At 48.0% G+C, this 18954-nt stretch overlaps 1 protein-coding gene across 1 annotated transcript; it reads right to left on the reverse strand.

Annotated features, from left to right (window-relative positions):
- Positions 1–5952: 5952 nt before the first annotated feature.
- On the reverse strand, positions 5953–18471 carry TMEM139 (transmembrane protein 139). The gene is made up of 3 exons (XM_055002197.1): positions 18111–18471; positions 10301–10597; positions 5953–7476 (listed from the first exon to the last, which is right to left on the reverse strand). Exons 2-3 carry the CDS (start codon positions 10546–10548, stop codon positions 7068–7070), a joined length of 657 nt encoding a protein of 218 aa, XP_054858172.1. The 5' UTR covers positions 10549–10597; positions 18111–18471; the 3' UTR covers positions 5953–7067.
- Positions 18472–18954: the final 483 nt, after the last annotated feature.

Genomic DNA, 18954 nt, shown 5'->3' on the forward strand with positions numbered 1-18954 from the left:
ACTCATATTCCTGCTGAGACCAGTAGCGCCTGAGAGACCAGCAAGACTTTCCAGGGTCGAAGTCTTCCAGAGTCAGAGCTCTCTCCTCGGGTCATGACTCCCTAGTTTGCAACATCCATCCCATCCCTTCTGCTGAGAGTGGAATGCGGCCACCCTGAACAAACACATTAGGATTTGGAAGCACACCTCAATACCCATTCATTGGAGGTTTTCTCCAAGGAAACATGCTTAATATCCAGTTGGAAAGTCATTTTTCTCCCACCTGTCACTATTATGGGAGGGGATGTTTTTGTCCATATTCTTTTGGCAGACATTGGGTGATTTTTCAGCAGCTTCCTTTTGAAATGGGTCATAGAAGGGGCCTATTTCCACATACTCATGGACTGCATGTATTCATAACGTCTCTGTTCCTGAGAACTAGGGTAGGCTGCATCATTGCCGAACAGGAAAACTCACTCCCTTTAACCTCGTGTTTCCATGGGGTGCAGGGACTTTATTCACATTGGTAAAAGAAATTGTCGTAGAGCAGCAGACACAGCTGGTTTGATTGACTGACTGGTGCAAAGGGACGCCTCGTGCTCCCCACCCTCAGCCCTGTTTAAGAAATATGCCCTTGAAGGACGTGATGAGTGTCCAACACTGATGTTGACACCCCCCCTCCCCATCAGAGGAATTGTTGTTGTGGCTATCCTGTTGATGAAAAGATAGCTTGAGAACATTTGTACTGTATTTGAATGGTGGTATTTTCCACCTCCTTGAATTAGAAGGCAGGCTTTGCCAGGGCTGGTTTTGCATTTCTGTCCCCTGAACCACAGAGACGTTGACTGGCTGTGCTCCCCAAAATTGTAAAGAACAGAGAATATTTGTGTTGCTGAAAGTCTACCAGCCTCTAGAGAGACTTGCAATGCATTCCTAACCATAGTTCCCCCTTATAAGTCCATTGAAGTCAACGGGCTTAGAAGAGCGTGACTCCATTTAGGATTGCACTGTATCTCCCACATTAGTACAATGTGTACTAATGTATACAGCTGTCTTTGAGCATAATTGCCTGTGAGAAATCACCTTTGCTTCTTTTGCACTGTTTATGAGAACACCGAAGAGAGGCCTTGGGCAATGCAGGTTATAAACAGTTGAGAATAAGAGCTACTCACTGGCTGTGTGGAATGTTTAAATGCCACTAAGCAAACAGGCCTGATATCACATGTGAAACATTCAGGGCTTTTTTTCAGGGGGAACGCGGAGGGACGGAGTTCCAGCACCTCTTGAAAATATTCAGCAATAGTGCTTGAAAATAATATGATTTCAAAGAATCCCGTGTGTTTCTTCCTCATTTCCCTCTTCCCAGAAAAAAACCCTGGAAACATTCAATTAAGAAAACGAGTCTCTCTCTCTTACAGGAGGGTTTCTAACAGTCCCTTCCCTGTTCCAGCATCACCTGATGGGTAGCTGCCTGAAGCTTTTATCTGGATCCTTCCTACCCAGTGAGCAAAGTACCTGTCAATGGGTGGCAAGTTACCAGGAGATAAGCTTTATCAGCACAGAGCAGTCAGAAGTGGTGGTTTTAAGTTCCTCTCGAAGCGGAATCTCATAACCAGTTAGTGGTAGTTCTCAAGTGATAAGTAGGTATATGAGATAAGGCCATCAGTAATATGATTTTATCTATTACCAGTGTTATTAAATTTAAATATAAATAAAAGAATGGCCTCTACAGCCTTCGTCATCTCATTGTTAACATGATGACTAATGCTGATGTTATGTGAAGCAGCCTCAACGAGAACCTAAACAGCCACTGCTGCTTGCCGCAAGGGGACAAACATGACCTCGCACCAGCTGTCTTCCCAGTGCCAGGCGCCTTGCTCACTTGCTGGGGGAGGCTTCATCTGTTCAAAGGGACCATGGATAAGTTTCACAAAGCCAAGGCTTCTGTAACGAAATGGTTGCCAAGGGTGAAATGAATGCTGGTTGCAGTTAATCTGTCTTAGAGGGGAAAAAATGTTCCCCATGAGGTTTGATGGGCTGTAGGGCCGGGGAGGGGCCTGCAGGAGTCTTGGTGTGGGACGCCCTTCTTCCTGGACTACAACTCCCAGCTGCCCCGGGGCCAAGAAAGGGCGGGAAAAATAAGGGGTGGAGCCTGAGTAGAGAGACTCAGCCGATCCTGAGGGAAAAGTTAGTCGCCTTCTTGGTTGAAGGAGGAGAGGCTCCTGCTGCTGGGGGAAACCCGGTTGGCCTAGGCCCTAAACGTGGAGGGCCTGGGAGGGAGGCAGCAGAGAGGAAAGGAAGGGGGGAACCTTCTTCCCTGAGACACGCCCCCCCCTTAAGGCAGAGTAGGGAACAGAGTGGTAGGGAAGGCAGACGGCGGTTCTCCTCAGTTTGATTTTCTGCCCTGTGAGCTCTGAACAGTGTGTGGGGGGGTCTACCCCTATGTGTGGTGCCTTTACCTGCTTTGTATGTAGTGCTTGAATATAAAGGACCTTGTGGTGCTCTGACTACATAAGCTCCCCCACTCGGCACGCTACAGGAAGGGAGGGAGCCCAGGAGAAACGGATCAGGCCAGACCTTGGGGGGTTGCTCAGCCAATTCTCCAGGGCCCACCCAAAGATTGGGGAATTCACTTCCCAGTAGGGAAATTCAGCCAGAGGGGTCTCACTGCCCCTCAGTCAGGCGGTGTACAAATCAGTGAGTGGTGGCAGCGATGGAGAGTGTGAGCCACGCCCACCAGGGATGGTGGGAGGCGGATAGCGGGGCTAGCAGGCCATTGACGGTGGCTCAGTTGCCTGGACTGAGAGCCAGCACCCGTTCCGCCACAGCTTCAATCATGTTTGAACAGGAAAACAGTCACGCAAATGTCACGCGAGAAAATGTGATATTTCGCGCTTTCCCCAGCACGAACCGAAACGTGGCGTGATGTCCCGGGTGCAGGTTGTCAGGACTTGCCGCAGCCACCGCTGGGCGGGGCACTGGACGGTCTGCTCCTGACATCAAAGGGGGGGGGACAGGGATTCTGCAGGACCCTGCTCTGTGGATGGAGGGGCAGTATACATCACCCGGACTCCCTCTCTCCACTTGCTGGCCCACTCAACCTGTGCCACTCACTCCCCTTGGCGGCGGCGCCTCCGCCCCCCTCCTCATCAGGTAAGGGCTCTGCTTGGGCAGCTGCTGGGTCAGTATTTCCCCTGCCCTTGCCTTCTCCCTCTACTTTGCCCAGCCCCCTGCCTTCTCCCTGGATGGTGGGGCTAGCTGGCCTTGCCCTGCCCCTTTCAGCTCCCTGGGGCCTTGGACCCTTGCCCCTTTTTCCTGGCATAGGCAGGTTCTGGCTCTGATGGCTGGCTGGGGCAGCAGGGCTGCTGCCTCCCTGCTGTCTCTCACTGTTTCCTCCCAGCGAGGCCGGGGGCTGTGCCTCAGACTCCGGACGCAGGTCAGCCGTTTGGAAACGGCCCAGGTAAAGTATGCCTTCGTAGCTGTAAAGTTCTTTGAGTCTGCCCTACCAAAGAGCTTCTGCACATGTGCTCAGTAGGGGACTGTGAGAATCAGTAATCGTGCCTTCAAATAATGAAAAGAGTGTAGTGTAATAATGGACATTTGCTACACATGCAAAATGTCTACTGTCTGAAAGGTGGTCTCCTACAGTGGTTCTCAACTGGTGATATGCAGAAGTCATCTAGGTGAGGTGCAGAATTATCATAACAATTACTAAGAATTTGCTGTTCCTCAGGCAAGGACCTGCTACAGATCATCCATCTGTGAGCTTTTGGCATGCCAGTAAGAACCCTTTTTATGTCCTCCAAACATACTATAAATGATAAATATAATTTTTGCCTGTAAATATATTAACGTCCTTCATGAAAAAAAGCGCCCTTTGTTTCTATCTTGGTAGGACCCACATTCTTTGATAGACTGAGGGCCAAACTAGATGTGATCCTGTTTCGTGGCCACCATGGGGACGCAGCTCCATTTTAGAGCCACAGGAATTAGGGGCTCCCTGTGCTGTTTTCAAGAGCCAAAGCATCTGGTTCTAAAATGGACTCGATCCCTGTTGCGTACCTGGGGGTGTGAGATCACATTGTTTGGCTCTGGTTGATGGGACATAAGAGATGACAGGGTGAGAGCCAGTACTCTAATACACACTGCCTAGAAGCCAGTGAAGCCAGTGCAAGAAGCAGACCGACTGGACTGCTATCAGTGCCTCAGTTTGCACGCAGTGGCCACAATCGCCAGCTTGAGAGATGCTCTGACGCGCACTCCAGAGTTTTAGCAACTACACAGATTGACTGCCCTGGTTGGTCCTGCAAGCTGAGATACACTTTGCACATGCAGAGGTGTGCAGGCAGAGTGTTCCCCGAGTCATAGAGTGAGGGAGTCCTTACACATGTGAGGGTGTGCACTGGTATACACACTGGATATGGTGATGTACAGCATCGTTGGCTTCTACTTTTATTCCAAATTTGCCAGGAAGACTCAACAATTACTTAATTTGCTCTACTTATCTCCACTCAGGTTTGTTCCTTGTCAAGAGATTTGATACATTTTGCATTACAGTGGCCCAGTTAAATATATAATAAAAATAACAACAACAACATTCAATTCATATACCCTCCCTTCAGGACAACTTAATGCCCCCTCAGAGTGGTTTACAAAGTATGCTATTATTATCCCCGCAACAATAATCACCCTGTGAGGTGGGTGAGGCTGAGAGAGCTCTGAAAGAGTTGTGACTGACCCAAGGTCACCCAGCTGGCTTCAAGTGGAGGAGTGGGGAAGCAAACCCGGCTGTCCAGATTAGAGTCCCATGCTCTTAACTACTACACCAAACTGGGTCTCAGTCTCCATCTATAGCTGATTATTACACTGGTGTTCTGAATCAGAAAACTCTTTGTTATCATGTATTCTAACTATTCCTGGTTTTTTTGTCCCCCTCCCTGGTAGAACTCTTTCTCTGTTTCGGCTCTGGAGGAGAGGCCATATGGCACAGTGGCAGAGCTTCTACTTACCACGCAGAAGGTGCCAACTTCAGCCCCTGGAACCTTCAGTTAAAAGGATCAAGTAGGAGGTGAAGTGGAAGACCTCCACTGGGGGATACCACCACTGGGGGAGCCACCACCAGTCCCAGTATAGACCTCTGTAGACCAAGGGGCTGATTCGATATATGGCAGCTCTATGTGTGTTCTTGTTGGGAGTGCCTTTTTAAAATGGTGGATATACAGATACGTGCATGGATATTTTAGCTCTTTCCCAGGTCTCCCAATGGATCCCTGAGTGGGGGGGGGGGGAGGTAGATGCATCTCACCTCCAGTGCACAGGCATAGAAACAAGACACCACACCCCAGTTTCCATCCTTCTGCCCAAACACCTATACAAGCCATGAATTCTTCTGAATGGGTTCAACCTGCAGTTATCCTACAACATGTACAACTTTTTTTCTGGGAAAAGAGGTGGTGGAACTCAGTGGGTTGCCCTCGGAGAAAATGGTCACATGGCTGGTAGCCCCGCCCCCTGATCTCCAGACAGAGGGGAGTTGAGATTGCCCTCCGCGCCACAATCGCACCTACCCTCTGTCTGGAGATCAGGGGGCGGGGCCACCAGCCATGTGACCATTTTCAAGAGGTTCCGGAACTCCGTTCCACCGCGTTCCCCCTGGAAAAAAAGCCCTGTGTACAACAAGCTCTATTCTGAGATAAACATGACATATTCTTACTGTAAAAAATATAAAGAATAAAGTGTTAGGGCCAGTTTAATTTACTGGTGAAAAGCCATGTATAATAGGAAAGTTCAGATGCTAATTTCCAGTGTAAGAGCAGCAGGGTACCTGAAAAAGACAAGATTGTCCCCACTTTCAGCTAGGAAATGCGAGGAAGGAAATGCCAAAACCCCTAGTATTTGGAGTAGGGGGTGGGGGTGGAGATCCTTCTGAAGATGTTTGAAGTAAATTCCAGAACACAATATCCTCCTACCCAGTACTCTTTTTTATTTGTCTGGATATGAAACTCCTGCAACAGAACTTAGTGAGAATGATGACATCTCAAAATACCACAACAAAATCACAGTAGAAAGTGTTAAGATGAATCACCTCATCCAATGAACTTCTGAATTATCCAGTGAACATCTGAAACGCCTCAAAATGAACATCTGAACTCGGAAACCAACTATTTTATAAGTGCAACCATGTACCCACATTCTGTTTATTTGTATTTTTACATTAGCCAATAGAAGACACACCTGTTGATTGCTGTGTGTCTCACCCTTCAGCAGTATTGTCCCGTCATCTTCCCTCCCTGCCCACAAGGCTCCACTATCAGCTATTAGATGTGATGCTTGAGAGTCCACCCTTTGGAAATTTCACCAAACCTTCTCCCATGCTAGCTTCCAAGCAGCTTGTGCTACAAGTCCAAGAACACATAAATAGTATTTGGAAGACGTAGCAAGCCATGGAGGAATTGTACAATGTCCATTTAGTAAAAACTCAAAACAATAAAAATAAAACCAAGTGGAAAGGTAGACCTACACTGGCTATATTCATGCATTTCGCATGAGATTTAAAAAAGGGGAGGGGTGCACATTAAGACCCAGTATGATTATTCAAGCTTTGGTCTGTGTGTAACAAACAAGCTGTGATTGTAAGACTCAGTATGAGTTTGAAAGAAGAGCTATTCATCTGTTGCAGTCAACCTGACTCCTCGTCTTGCAAGACCTTAAACATACTTATTAGGCACCCGCTTATGTGAGCTAGAGGACCACTTTATTAGCAAGTCCAGGCTGTGAAGTTCAAATGGCAAAGAAACAAGCCAAGATAAGTGGCTCCACTCCCTTGTGGGACACAGCCAACCAGCACCAGTGCTGAGGTAGGGCAACTGGTGAGCTGATACAGACCACCGTTGCTGCTGGCTAGAGACACGCGGCTCCTGTGGTGCTGGCAGAGCTCCTGGGTCTTCTTGGCCCTGCTTGCTTCTGGCTGCCAGTGGTCCACAGGACACTTTCCCAGTAAGTGAAATGGCCTGTCGGCTCCTATTCACCAGGCGCACTGCTATAACGCAGCGCCGCCACCATCAGCCTCCCCACCCCCCTGCCTTTGGTCATAGTCTCGTGGGCTCGATCGCTTCTTCAAACACCTCGTCGCCAGTTACGTTGTCATATGAAGGAGGCGGTGTGAGCGGCTCCAGACGTTCCAGATGCTCTTCACCCCCTTTGAGTTCATGATTATCCGAGACAAATCGCTGCAACCTTGGTGGGAGCACCAATCTAAGGCGTAGCTTTGAGTGCATATCTGCCTCTGAGGCTCGCCGTGTGCCCGGTGCTACTGACACGCTGAATGCCTCGACTACAGTCTCGCTGTGGGTGGGTGGCTCAATAACCACGCTGTACGGAGGGGGGTCCCCTTGGGAGGCCATTGTGCCAGAAGTGATGGTCCAGACTGTTGAGACTGGTACCTGGCTAGTTCCTACCACCTCCTCATACGTTGGCGCTTCGTATGCCTCATTGTCTCTGCAGGAAAGGAAAGGGGATCAGGGTTAAAAAACGTCACTGCAATAGTTCCCTGTCTGAGGAAGGGGCTAAGTAAGGCATCACTGCAGCCATATGCAAGCAACCCCTTCGTCAAATCCTCCCTGCAAATGGCGACCAAAGAGATTGGAATCCATGTTGCGTCAAATCCAGGCTCCACAGAAGCGGCCAACAGGTCCCCCACAGCTGCTTCCGCTGGCCAAAATGGCGAGGGAGTGAAATGTAAAGCCCCTCCTTCTCCCTTTCAGTGTTGGCAGCCACGTAGAGCAAGGGAAAGTTTTTTAAAGGTTAGCCCCTGCATTAAAGTCTGGTTGGGCATGTGTGCACTTTGGCCCTCGTGCCAAAAATAGGCCTCCACATTCCCAGAATGAGCCCTAACATGGCCTCTGTCCAATGAGGTGACAGGGAAATGGCAGAGGAAGAAGAATGGATGCGTGTGTAAAGCGCCATCAAGTCACACCCAACTGATGGCCGCCTCATTGGGTTTTCGAGGCAAGAGACAAACAGAGGAGGTTTGACATCGCTCGTCGCTGTGTAGTAATGCCGGACTTGCTTGGGGGTCTCCTATCCATGTACTAACCTGGGCTGACCCTGCTCAGCGTCTGAGATTGGAAGGGTTTGGGCTGGCCTGGGCCTCCCTAATCGCCTCAAACATGCTGCTCGCTTGAAAACTATTTTGGTTTGCTTTGTTCTGTTCCATGGATTTCTATCTACTCTGTAAAGATCCAGCTGAAGAGAAGCAACTTTTCACTTCCTCTCCTGCTGTTAACGGCACGCTTGATTTTGTGCTTCACTGGGCCCTCACTGGACAGGGTCTCGGCAGTAATTGTAGATCACCTGTAATGCCGTCCCGATTCCTGAACAGAGTTATATCTGTCTAGATCTACTGAAGTGAATTAGCTTAGAAGGGCGTATCTCTGTTTGGGATGGGACTGTTGGGCCTAATTTAAGAGCCAAACTTAAGTATTTTAAAATTTTATGAATTGTTTCAACAGTCAGATACATAAAAGGCCAACTGTAGAGAGAAATAATGCATACAGAAACCTGAATTATTATAGCACATTAAGGGAGGCAAAGAATTTATGTTGTTTTGTAGAGCACACTTCTCATTAAAATGTATGTGAAGGCAATTCCATCACGTCACCAAACTGCCTGTAGACAAAATATTGTCTGTCTGTCTTTTTTACTGTAACATATATATTAACAAGGAAATTTTATTTATTTTCTCATTACCTAGAATAATCATTATGACATTAGGTACCTGTCCAATTAACTTTGTGTATAAGTAGAAATATCTTTTTAAAAAGAGTGATCTAGTGGGGAAACTTTCAAATCTGGACTTTCTTTTAAATGGCTGAAGCACTTCTGAGATAATGAAGTATGTATGTGGCAACCTCAGTTTTATATAGGAGGCCTTTGAGATTATGGGTCGTCAGACTGTTCCTATATAAATAGTGAACTAGTACATTTGCACCTGCAGATGTCTTGTAAATGCCCCCAAATATAAAGGCTGGTGTGCATGAAGTCTTTTGCCACAGAAAAAAGTTGGACATGAATGTTTTGTGGAAATGGCTGATACCAAGACAATGCTGAAAAGATTTTCGACCTTGGGAAAGAAAGAAAAGGGAAATGTTGATATTTTATGCATAGAGAAGTGGTTGGGTTTTTTTTAATGGTATAGTGTCATGTGATTCTGCCTCCTGAAGTTTCAGAAAATGTATAATAAATGTACCGTATTCACAGGATTCATAATAAAACATATTGAATTCATTGCCTCAAGAGGAGGTGACAGGCAGTAGCTTAGATAGGTTTCCAATTTTTTAAAAATTAAAGTTTAGGTCTGTCATTGACTCTTAGTTGTGAAATGTATATCGAACCTCATATTTAGAGGCATTAACCCTCTAAGTGCCAGGAACTGGGACTAAAGAATAGGGAAGGGCTATTATTGTCCTGCCGTATTCATGAGAAGTGCTCCTGACTAGAGATGGGCACAAACCTAAATACGGACCAAAAAAACCCACGAACCAGCCTGGTTCGGGGTTCGCAAACCAGGGTTCATGGAAGTTTGTTTCTACGAACTTTCATGAACTGGACTACTGGTTCATTTGATTCATATTAAAGAGCCAGTTTAAATGGCCATTTCCCTGGGGGAAATGGCCATTTAAACTTTTCCTGCCATTTGCAAGCGGCATGTCCCTTTAAACGGCACAAACCTGAACCCCCAGCCCCAGCCCAACCCCCAACCCCCAGCCCCCTACCCCCCAAGCCCCAGCCCCCCACTTACCTTCCGTCTGATGCTGGGGTGGTGGAGGCCTTCTCCGCTGTCTTGCAGGCCCACGTGGCAGCAGAGGAGTCCGAAAATGGCCTTTCTGCCCCTCAAACGACAGCTGCGGCTGCCATTTGAGGGCCGGAAAGGGCGTTTTTAGCCTTCTCCTCTGCCAGCTGATCGTTTAAGGGGTCCCGCCACTTGCAAGCTGCAGGAAATGGCCCTTTAAATGATTGCCGGAAAGGGGCATTTAAACCCCACAAACCACCAACTGGTTCGTAACTGGGCCAGTTCCGTGCCAGTTTGTGGTTTGTGGTTCATGGAAACCCCACAAACCCCATGGTTCGGGTTTTGTCTGGTTCGTGCCCTTGTCTACTTGTGAGCCACTGGTGAAAACAGAATGCTGGGTTAGATGGTCTGATCCCAGGAACAGTTTTCAGGTCTTTACATTACCTACCACTTGTGTGGACTAGCTGTAAACTGCTTGCGGCTTGGAAGTTGGATTTACAAAGGAGAGGGAATAAGGACATGGAGGCTCACCCTGCCTGACTCTGTCTCCTTGAGGCTGCGTGATTCTCATCCGCCGGATTCTGCTGCTTCAGGTAATATTCAGCCACCAGACTAGCCAGATAGCCAACCAAACACAGGCCCCCCACCCCCAGGAAGAAAAACCCCACAGGGTTGATGTCGGAGGAGATGGCCAGCATGGTGATTCCAATGAGGAGCGCGGAAGTGAAGAGCACCAGCAAGGTTTGACGGAGGCTCCTCCAATGCGACGCTGACAACATGGTCGTGTGAATGGTAATGAAACCAGCCGGTCAACAGGAAGAGGAGCATCTGCCAAGAGACGAAAGGAAACGACACAAAGGCAGTGAGTGATGCAGGCCCCAGCAACTCCGGAACCTAAAAAGGCACACACACCCCGGACACACGCAAGCAAGTCCCTGTTGACAATGCAGACACTTATTCCCGGGGGTGGGATTAGGGTTGCCCCCTCTGGGTTGATAAATTCCTGGAGATTTGGGAGTGGACCCTGGGGGAGGGGAGGAATCACTGCGGGGTATAATGACCAAGCCCACTCTCCTGGGAAATTGATCTCTGTGGTCTGGAGATCAGTTGCAATTTTGAGAGGTTTCCAGACCTCACTTAGAGGTTGGCATCCCTGGGCGGAGTGGGAGTTACTGTCTCCCCCCCCCCAACCCCTTAAGTGGTGGCTTTATCTGGGATGGGGCAGCAGGATTTCAGTCCAGTGGCACCAAGATTTTTCTGGGTATAAGTTTTCAAGAGTCAGAGCTCCCTTCTGCAGATACTTCATCTGGGGTGGGGCCAGCAGTGAAAAGCAGCCATTACTGAGTATGAGCAAAAAAGCCGCCAGAGTGACGCTTCCCATCTCCCGCTTGAAGCCTCCTGAGGCGGACGGCCCCAGGCAGCCCTTTCACCCCTTGGGTGAGGTGGGGAGAACCTTGCTGCGAGGGAGGGGGGATTGCTCGCTCCCAAGAGTAGGAAAGAAGCATACCCTATCCCCTCCAAAAATGCATTTTCAAACTGGGGCAATGTGTTTAAAATGCACCCGTTTCCAAGCTGCTCTCTCAAGAGCCTTTGGCTTTTTCAGACCCAGAAGAGGAGATCTGGCAGGTGCCGCTTTAGGTGAACGTTTCTCCCTTCTTGCACAGGGAGGTGCAGCTGCCATGATCCCTTCTTGTGCTGAACAGTTTAAGAAATCCTCCTCTGTGTGTTATCTTGTTCCCAGTCAGGCCCTTCGTCCAGCAAGATCAGTGTTGCCTGCTCTAATTGGCAGAGGCTCTTGAGGGGCTCAGGTGGAGCTTTTGACATCACCCAGTGTTTGATCCTTTTAACGGAAAATGATGGGGACTGAACTAGGGACCTTCTCCATGCAAAGCAGAGGGCTCTAACACTGAGCCACGGCCCCACCCCAGGTCCTCGCTGCTGAAAACCAACATGCTATTCAACGGATCCCCCCAAAACATACATAGGATTCAACATGCCCACCACTGCAACAATAGGTTGTGCTTCAAGGGGCTCATCTTGTCAAAGTGCTACAGAAAAATGCAAAACAATCAGACCCTGGTCCAGGGCGAGGCAGTCGACAAATGGGCAATAGGTAAGCCTCAGTTTGCCTGAGGCCTGTGCAAGCGGAAGAGGTTTAGGAAGTGGCCGCAAGAGATCCATCAGTAAAGGAATAAGGAGGGACCAGAGACTTCACTACTATTGCCATAAGTATGATCTTACTGGATAGTTCTTAGGTGGTTTAATTTATCAGTCATGGAATTTGTCTATGCTCTTTTTCAGCACTATTAAATCTTCCTTTCTTTTCTTTTCTTTCTTTCTTAAAACTTGCAAACTGCATGTATAGACCCATTACATGTATATTGAACTGTTGTGATCCACCTTGAGTCTCTGTGAGAAAGACGGACTATAAATGACATAAAAAGTCCCCTGCTTTTTAGCGGGGGGGGGGGGAGGTGGAATGTGTGTGTTTTAAATGACCCATTTCTCCTTCTTTAACTGTAAGCAGAGCCAGTTTTGAATACCAAAACTGATTAAAGGTTGAAAAGCTAAACACACTCTCTCCCCCCTGCATGACCCCAAAGAAAACTGAGGCTACCCGAGCGTATCATTTTATGGCTAGAACAAGAGGCAAGTTTGCCTAAAGCAAAAATAAATAGGAGCCTTGTGGCACCTTAAGGAGACTCTGGTTTATTTTTGCAGCAATGTCTAGTCCATGAATGTTTAGGCTAGAATAAAAACTTGTTAGACTTTATTGATGCCAATTTTCTGCTTAGGAGTTGCATCCGTTCAGAAAGTCAGTGGTGGTGGTGACGAGTGCAAATTCTGATGAGCAGGCATTTATTTATTTTAACATGGTAATCCATTTTAATACTGGTCTGTTGCAACTGAGGTCTCCTGATTATGACATCACACAAGATGAGCTCACGGATGCTTTTGAATAGCTACAGACCGGCAGAGTTGGCCAGGATGTGGTGTGAATCACAATCTCAGCATGCCTGGGAGAATCAGAAGAACTCTGCTGAGCGCCCTCAGGCTAGCCGGCTCCCCGACACCGAAACGTACAGTCCTGTTCTTGCGTCACTCGTCCCACATTGTCCCTTGACTCTGAATTCCCTGCTCACTCTCAAGGCATGTCTGGGGGGCTGCTACCAAGCTCACCGATGGATTGGTCATCAGGCTTATTTCCATGCATCCCAATGGATGGTGAATATACAGAGTTGTCCCCGTTTTCATGACTTTGGATGGTATCCCCCTGCTTGGTTTTTCCTTGTCACTGTTAGGACAGGGAAGTGTAAGATGCCTTGAGATCCACCCAAGGGACTCAGAGCCAAGCTACAAGTGATGCCTGACACAGGTTGGACACTTGTCAGCTTCCCTCAAGTTTTGATGGGAAATGTAGGCGTCCTGGTGTTACAGCTTGGCTCTCCATTACAGCTGCAAGACCAGGATTTGCCTACATTTCCCATCAAAACTTGAGGGAAGCTGACAAGTGTCCAACCTGTGTAAGACGTCACTTGTAGCTTGGCCCTCAGATCTCTGGGAAGAACGCTCCTTCCCAAGAAAAGGAGTAATAAACTGATAAAATTGCCAGGTAAGCGGAGATGAGTTTCCTGCAAGGTGATAAGCCTTTGCTCAACTGCCAGGAAGGGGCAAGGTAGAGGGGGGCTATTTGGATAACCTGAGTGGGGCAATAAAGCAGGGAGGGGTGTGCTCCAAGATGATCGGAGAAAGGAGTGCCAAGTGTCCCGTGTGGCGCATCACCTCCCAAATTGAGGACTGAGTGATGGGAAACCCACCCAGTTGGGGCAGGAGGGGTTAAAAGATCTGGGCACCCTGTTAGCAGTGCACAAAGACACGGGCAAGCGCAAACCCGACCAAGAATGAGGGAGGGAATAGAGGGAAATCTGCCTCCACTTCCAGCAGGCTTGTGTCCATCCCAGGAGGGGGTGCTAAGGTAACGTCTCTGTTTCTAAGTGTAGACTAGCATCAGGTGTTTTATTTCCTTTTCTCTTAGTTCTGTAATAGAGCTTCAGTGTTGTGATATTCTTCCCCTATGTATGTGTGCTCTATAGTGTAAGCTGCTGCGTCTATCTTAAGAGCTCCGACTGTGTTCAAAGACCTCCATGTCTAACCAACTCCGCAAGCGCACACTGTTCTCTGGGTTAGGCTGGGCGGATCACGAACCAGAGGTAGGGGAGCTCGGAGGATCCGTCTTCCTCTCAGACACACACAGAGTCCTGCCAGTGCCCCAATCCACGAGTAAGCAAGGAAGGTGAAGTCACTTTGGGGGATGTCAGGCCCAGAATACCCTGTGGGGAGCGGAGGGGTACCTGGGGCATGCCGTCACTCACATGCGCACGCAGCCCCCTGCCCACAGTGCCAGTCACACACCTCGTGTGAAGAAGCAAGCCCAGCCTGCTTGGCCTCTGAAGATGATGGTGTGGAAACTGTCTCCTATGTGAGATGTCCTTGGAAATCCCATTGTTTCTTTCTTTCAATTAATGAATCAAGCTAACAATAATATTTTAAAATTCCTCATCAACTATACTCTAAAATCTCAATCAACAGTATTAGTTAAAAACCCATAAGCGATATTAAATGACTTTAAGCCTTTCTGAATAATTGTGCTTTACACATTTTCCTGAATGGTGAATAAATGTGGAGGACCCCCAGTCCTAACAGAGTCAGGAGGACGTGTGGTAGTGGCTCAGAGTGTCGGACTAGGATAGACTCAGGCCCAGCTCTGCCGTGGAAGCACTCTCGGCGAACTTGGGCTAAGCACGCTCAGTCTACGTGGCCTCACAGGGTTATTGTAAAGATAATTTGGGGAAGGTAGAACCGCGCATGTATGACCGACCCCTGAGCTCCTTGAAGCACAGATGGAATAAAATGTGATTGGGGGGGATCAGTGTTGGTGGCACCACAGAAAATTTATGAAGACTTGCGTTGGCAGACTTCAACTGCGTAGAGGTGACTGGACCAAGGGACAAAAATTTCCGCACATGGTCATATTGGGAGGGATGGTCCTTTAGGTCAGTAGTTCCCAGGCCATGAAGGGCCTTCCTGGATTTATTGAGACTTAGTTATCATTCAGCCTAAGTCACTGTATGCAAAACGTGATCTCTACCATTCTAACTTGGGCATCTCAGGCAGCCTAAGGGATACATCAACATCAAATGGCGGCCTGCGCAAAGATGGGTTGGGAGGGACACTCAGCACAGAGGGAGAGCCTCAGGTTGCAGCTGGGGCCGGCCATAGGATTAAAAACATAAAATCCTAGACCTGGGAGGGGCTCCAAGGGTCATCTCACCCGACCCCTGCACAATGCAGGAAAACCACAGTGACCCCTCTCCCCCTCACCCCTGCAGTGACCGTTGCTCTGTGCCCAGATCCCCGGCCAATCCGGCCTGGAGGAAAATTCCTTCGTGACCTCAAAGTGGCGAACAGCATTACCCTGGGCATATAAGGAAGGCTACAAAAGTCAATTCAATTCAACTCAAATACCTTTAATAGCATACAAAGATCTAAGACAGCAAACAAGTCACTGTAAAATTACATAAAATATCAGAAGTCAACATATTTATACAAAACTTGTATGAATCTTAAGCACACGCACTAAAAACTCTGCAACCACTTTAGAAATCGCTGTATCATTATCCTTTAACAGAAAACGACAAAAAGATAAGATTGTCCTGGTGTTCAATACGTTTTGGCAACCTCTCAAACAGCATTCTCCGCAACTTATCATATAAATGGCATTCCAAAATTATATGCTGGATGGTATCTGGGCAGTTGGCTCCACACAAACAGTGTCTTTCTGAAAAGGGGACTCACTGGTATCTCCCCTGAAGGACATTGGAGGGAAAGGCCCTACGCCAGCCTGGGGTCTCGAGATCATAAAAGTACTGCGGAATTCTGCCAACATATGTAGTCAATCCTGATGCAGCTGAGGAGCAAACAAAAGGTTGGGCTACAGAAGTCATGCGCCATCTCACCCCTTCAGACCCTCCCTCTCTAGTCTTGATCTGTGTACATGCACACTAAGTCACAGAATCAGCACTGCTGTCAGGTGGCCGTCTGGCCTCTTCTTAAATACCTCCCAGGAAGGGAGAGCCCACCACCACCTGAGGAAGCCTCTTCCGCCGAAGGGCCATTCTGTCTGGAAGATCTTCCTAACATTTAGCCAAAACCCCCTTTGTTTTAATTTTAACCCGTTGTTTCTGGTCCAACCCTCTGAGGCAACTGAAAACGACTCCGCTCCATCCTCTCTGTGGCAGCCCTTCACCTATTTGAAGGGGGCTTTCATATCACCTATTCTGCTGACAGAATTAAAGGCTCAGCCCATCAGGATGAACTGTTCTTATGCCCTCTCAAGAGAAATGCCCCTCTAGGTTTGCCATCCCTTGTATGCTCACACCACATAAGTGTTTAACAAGCTGAAGGAGCGGCACACGTAAGCCCTCTGCTAGTGACCAGCCAGAGCTCACAGCCTCTGTCGAGCAGCTCCTCTCAAGGAGACAGGCGTGTGCTCGCAGGGAAGCCATTGACTCTTCGCCTAGTACACGCAGTGCTCTTTTCAGGCTACAAGGAAGTCCAAATGGAGGAAGTTCTGCGCTCGCTTGCTCTGTTTTACAACAACAATAGACCTGTTGCTGTTTTCTCATGTCGAATGGCTTGGGGGGGAAACACCAGACGCTCTGCCTGTGCACGCCTGAGCTGCTCTCTGCTGAGAGCAAGAGTGGAGGAAAATTCCACAGTGCCAAGTCAGAAACGGAAGGAACTTACGAAAACCCAGCCGAGAGAGGCAGGAGGAGGATCTGAAGAGAAACGGGGGAGTGGAGAATGGAAAACCGCGTGAACTACTGATCTCTCTCTCTCTCTCTCTCTCTCTCTCTCTCTCTCTCTCTCTCTCTCTCTCTCTCTCTCTCGCTCGCTGTGACTCTTCCCCACATACATGTGCATATCATCCAACTTCATGCATATGTCCACACACACACATCTCTCTCTCCACATATACGGATCACACTAAATGCCATGGCTGCAAGCTCAAGATGATTGACAGCGCTACCCTAAGCTTGGACTGGAGTAAATCATCTTAGGGTTGCACCGTGACAGTTTAGTGCATACAGCTAGAGGTGTCTGGATCATCCTTGCTGGCAAACAGGCTTTTCTATTTAAACTCGCCCTGTCTCTTTGGTGGGACAAGAAGTGTGTGTGTGTGTGGAGGGGGCGGGGGTGACCTCTATCTAAAGGTGCATTTCTCCCCAGCCAGCAATTACATTTGTCTAGGATTGCAGTCCATGTCTCTTTGTAGCTCTTTTTGGACATTCAACATGTGTACAAATAATGTGCATAGTGGGGACGCAGGCTTATGTCCATATACTCTGCTGCTGGCCTATACATATTCATTTGAGTGTATGCATAGACCCCGAACACACAGACCTCCCTCCATATTATCAGGAAACCTGTGCAATCTCCCTGATCCCACAATCTAATATACACAACTTTAATGTCTGAAAAGGGTTATGGTCATGTATGGCATTGGATATGTCTCTGTAAAAACATCCACACACGCATATATAACCCAACATCACACGCGGTTTCAAACATTTATATTGCTGTATCTTCAATAACGAAAATATAGACTTGGACCCTAGACTTTATCATAAAGTGAAATTATGGGTTTTTCATCAGAGGTTTCCCCCCCTCTTTTAAATGGCAATTTGTTGACCTTTGGCATACATCTGAATTTTGACCCGTGCCAGCCGGCCAGGCGTACGCAGTGCCAGCTCAGATGCCCATGACGGAAGAGGCTGGAATGCTTTAAAAATAGCTCAGAAAGGATTGCGAGATTTATGACTACGGAGTGGCAACAACATTAGGCAACATGTAAATGCCACTTACAACATGACACTTGAGAGTCTGAATTCTAATGAAATAATCCGATATTTACAGTTTAATGGGCTTATGCATCTTATTTCTTCTTTTAAAAAAGATATTACTAAGAGAAGACCCTGCTCATGATTCAGAGCATCTGTGGGACTGTAAGGGATGTTCTCAGACTTTTCTGTATTCTTTAAAAGGCTCCTGTGACTGAACAGAGACCCCGTGTGGCAAATGCTGTTAAACTAAACATAAACTATCCCACGTACCAGCGTGAAAGAGCACGTACATTGATGGACACCGTTGGGCCCAGGCTTCCACCCCTGTTCTTGTTAGCATGCTTTGGCTTGTCAACTCACACGTACCAAGTCTGCAGACGTCTCCCAAAACAAGCACTCCCTTTTAGCAACACCATGAGAGAGTTATGCGCACTCACCAAGCCTGGATCAGACCCAGCCATGAGCTCTGGCCTTCTGTGGTCATGCCCCCACGTAACTGTCAGCTAGGTTCTTTACGCACAGTTTCCACCGGGAAGAGAAATGCCACCAGCTTCTCTCTTCTTGTACAAATATCCAAGGAGGAAATTATCAAGACAGCGAAGATCTTGACAGATGTTTCTACTTCCAAATGGTTCTGTGGATTGGCCCTAACTCTCTCTTCTAACCAATTCTGTTCCTTTTCCTCTTTTGCTCTCCCAGATGGGCTGCCCCAAAAGAGCAGGAAGCCAGTTCGGGAAAAGGGTGGTGTACACAAACGCCTGTGGTGTGATCTGCTCGTCCTACTCCTTTCTCTGTCGGGGTTGAGATCTCTGTCACTTGTGTGCAGAAAGCCTTCCCTAATACCTCCCTCCCTCCACAGGGTGTGTCTCTCAGACCCAACCCTACACCACGTGAGCTGTTCATAAAACTATTTATGAGCTCGGTAAAGATATGAACTATGTAATCTTTCTACTCAGATCGGCTACCAGGAACTTTTTAAAAAGTTATACCCCTCTGTGTGTGTGTGTGTGTGTGTGTACTGAAAATTGTATGTGAAGACTCCACATACACAATTCTCATTGGAAGGACCGATGGGATGTGGCTGTTTGCACTAGGAAAGTGACTCAGTGTAATCCTACACATAGTTATGCAGATGTAAGTCCCACTGAGCTCAGGAGGCTTTACTCTCTATAAGTATGGTTAGGATTGCCGCCTCGCCTCTTTCAATAGCAGCTTTCAAACTTTCCACTTCCACAGAACCCTTTCCACACTATTGAGGCATCCCTGCCGATAGCAGAGGGG

The sequence above is a fragment of the Eublepharis macularius genome, chromosome 18, assembly GCF_028583425.1.
Source record: "Eublepharis macularius isolate TG4126 chromosome 18, MPM_Emac_v1.0, whole genome shotgun sequence".
NCBI classification, from domain to species: Eukaryota; Metazoa; Chordata; class Lepidosauria; order Squamata; family Eublepharidae; genus Eublepharis; species Eublepharis macularius.

What these genes read in the sequence shown, in the direction of transcription:
- TMEM139 (XM_055002197.1), bottom strand. Translation starts at nt 10,548, where the DNA reads ATGTTGTCAGCGTCGCATTGGAGGAGCCTCCGTCAAACCTTGCTGGTG. An exon ending in AGGAGACAGAGTCAGGCAGG is followed by an intron (nt 7,477 to 10,300) that starts GTGAGCCTCCAT and finishes CCTTTCCTGCAG; the next exon opens with AGACAATGAGGCATACGAAG.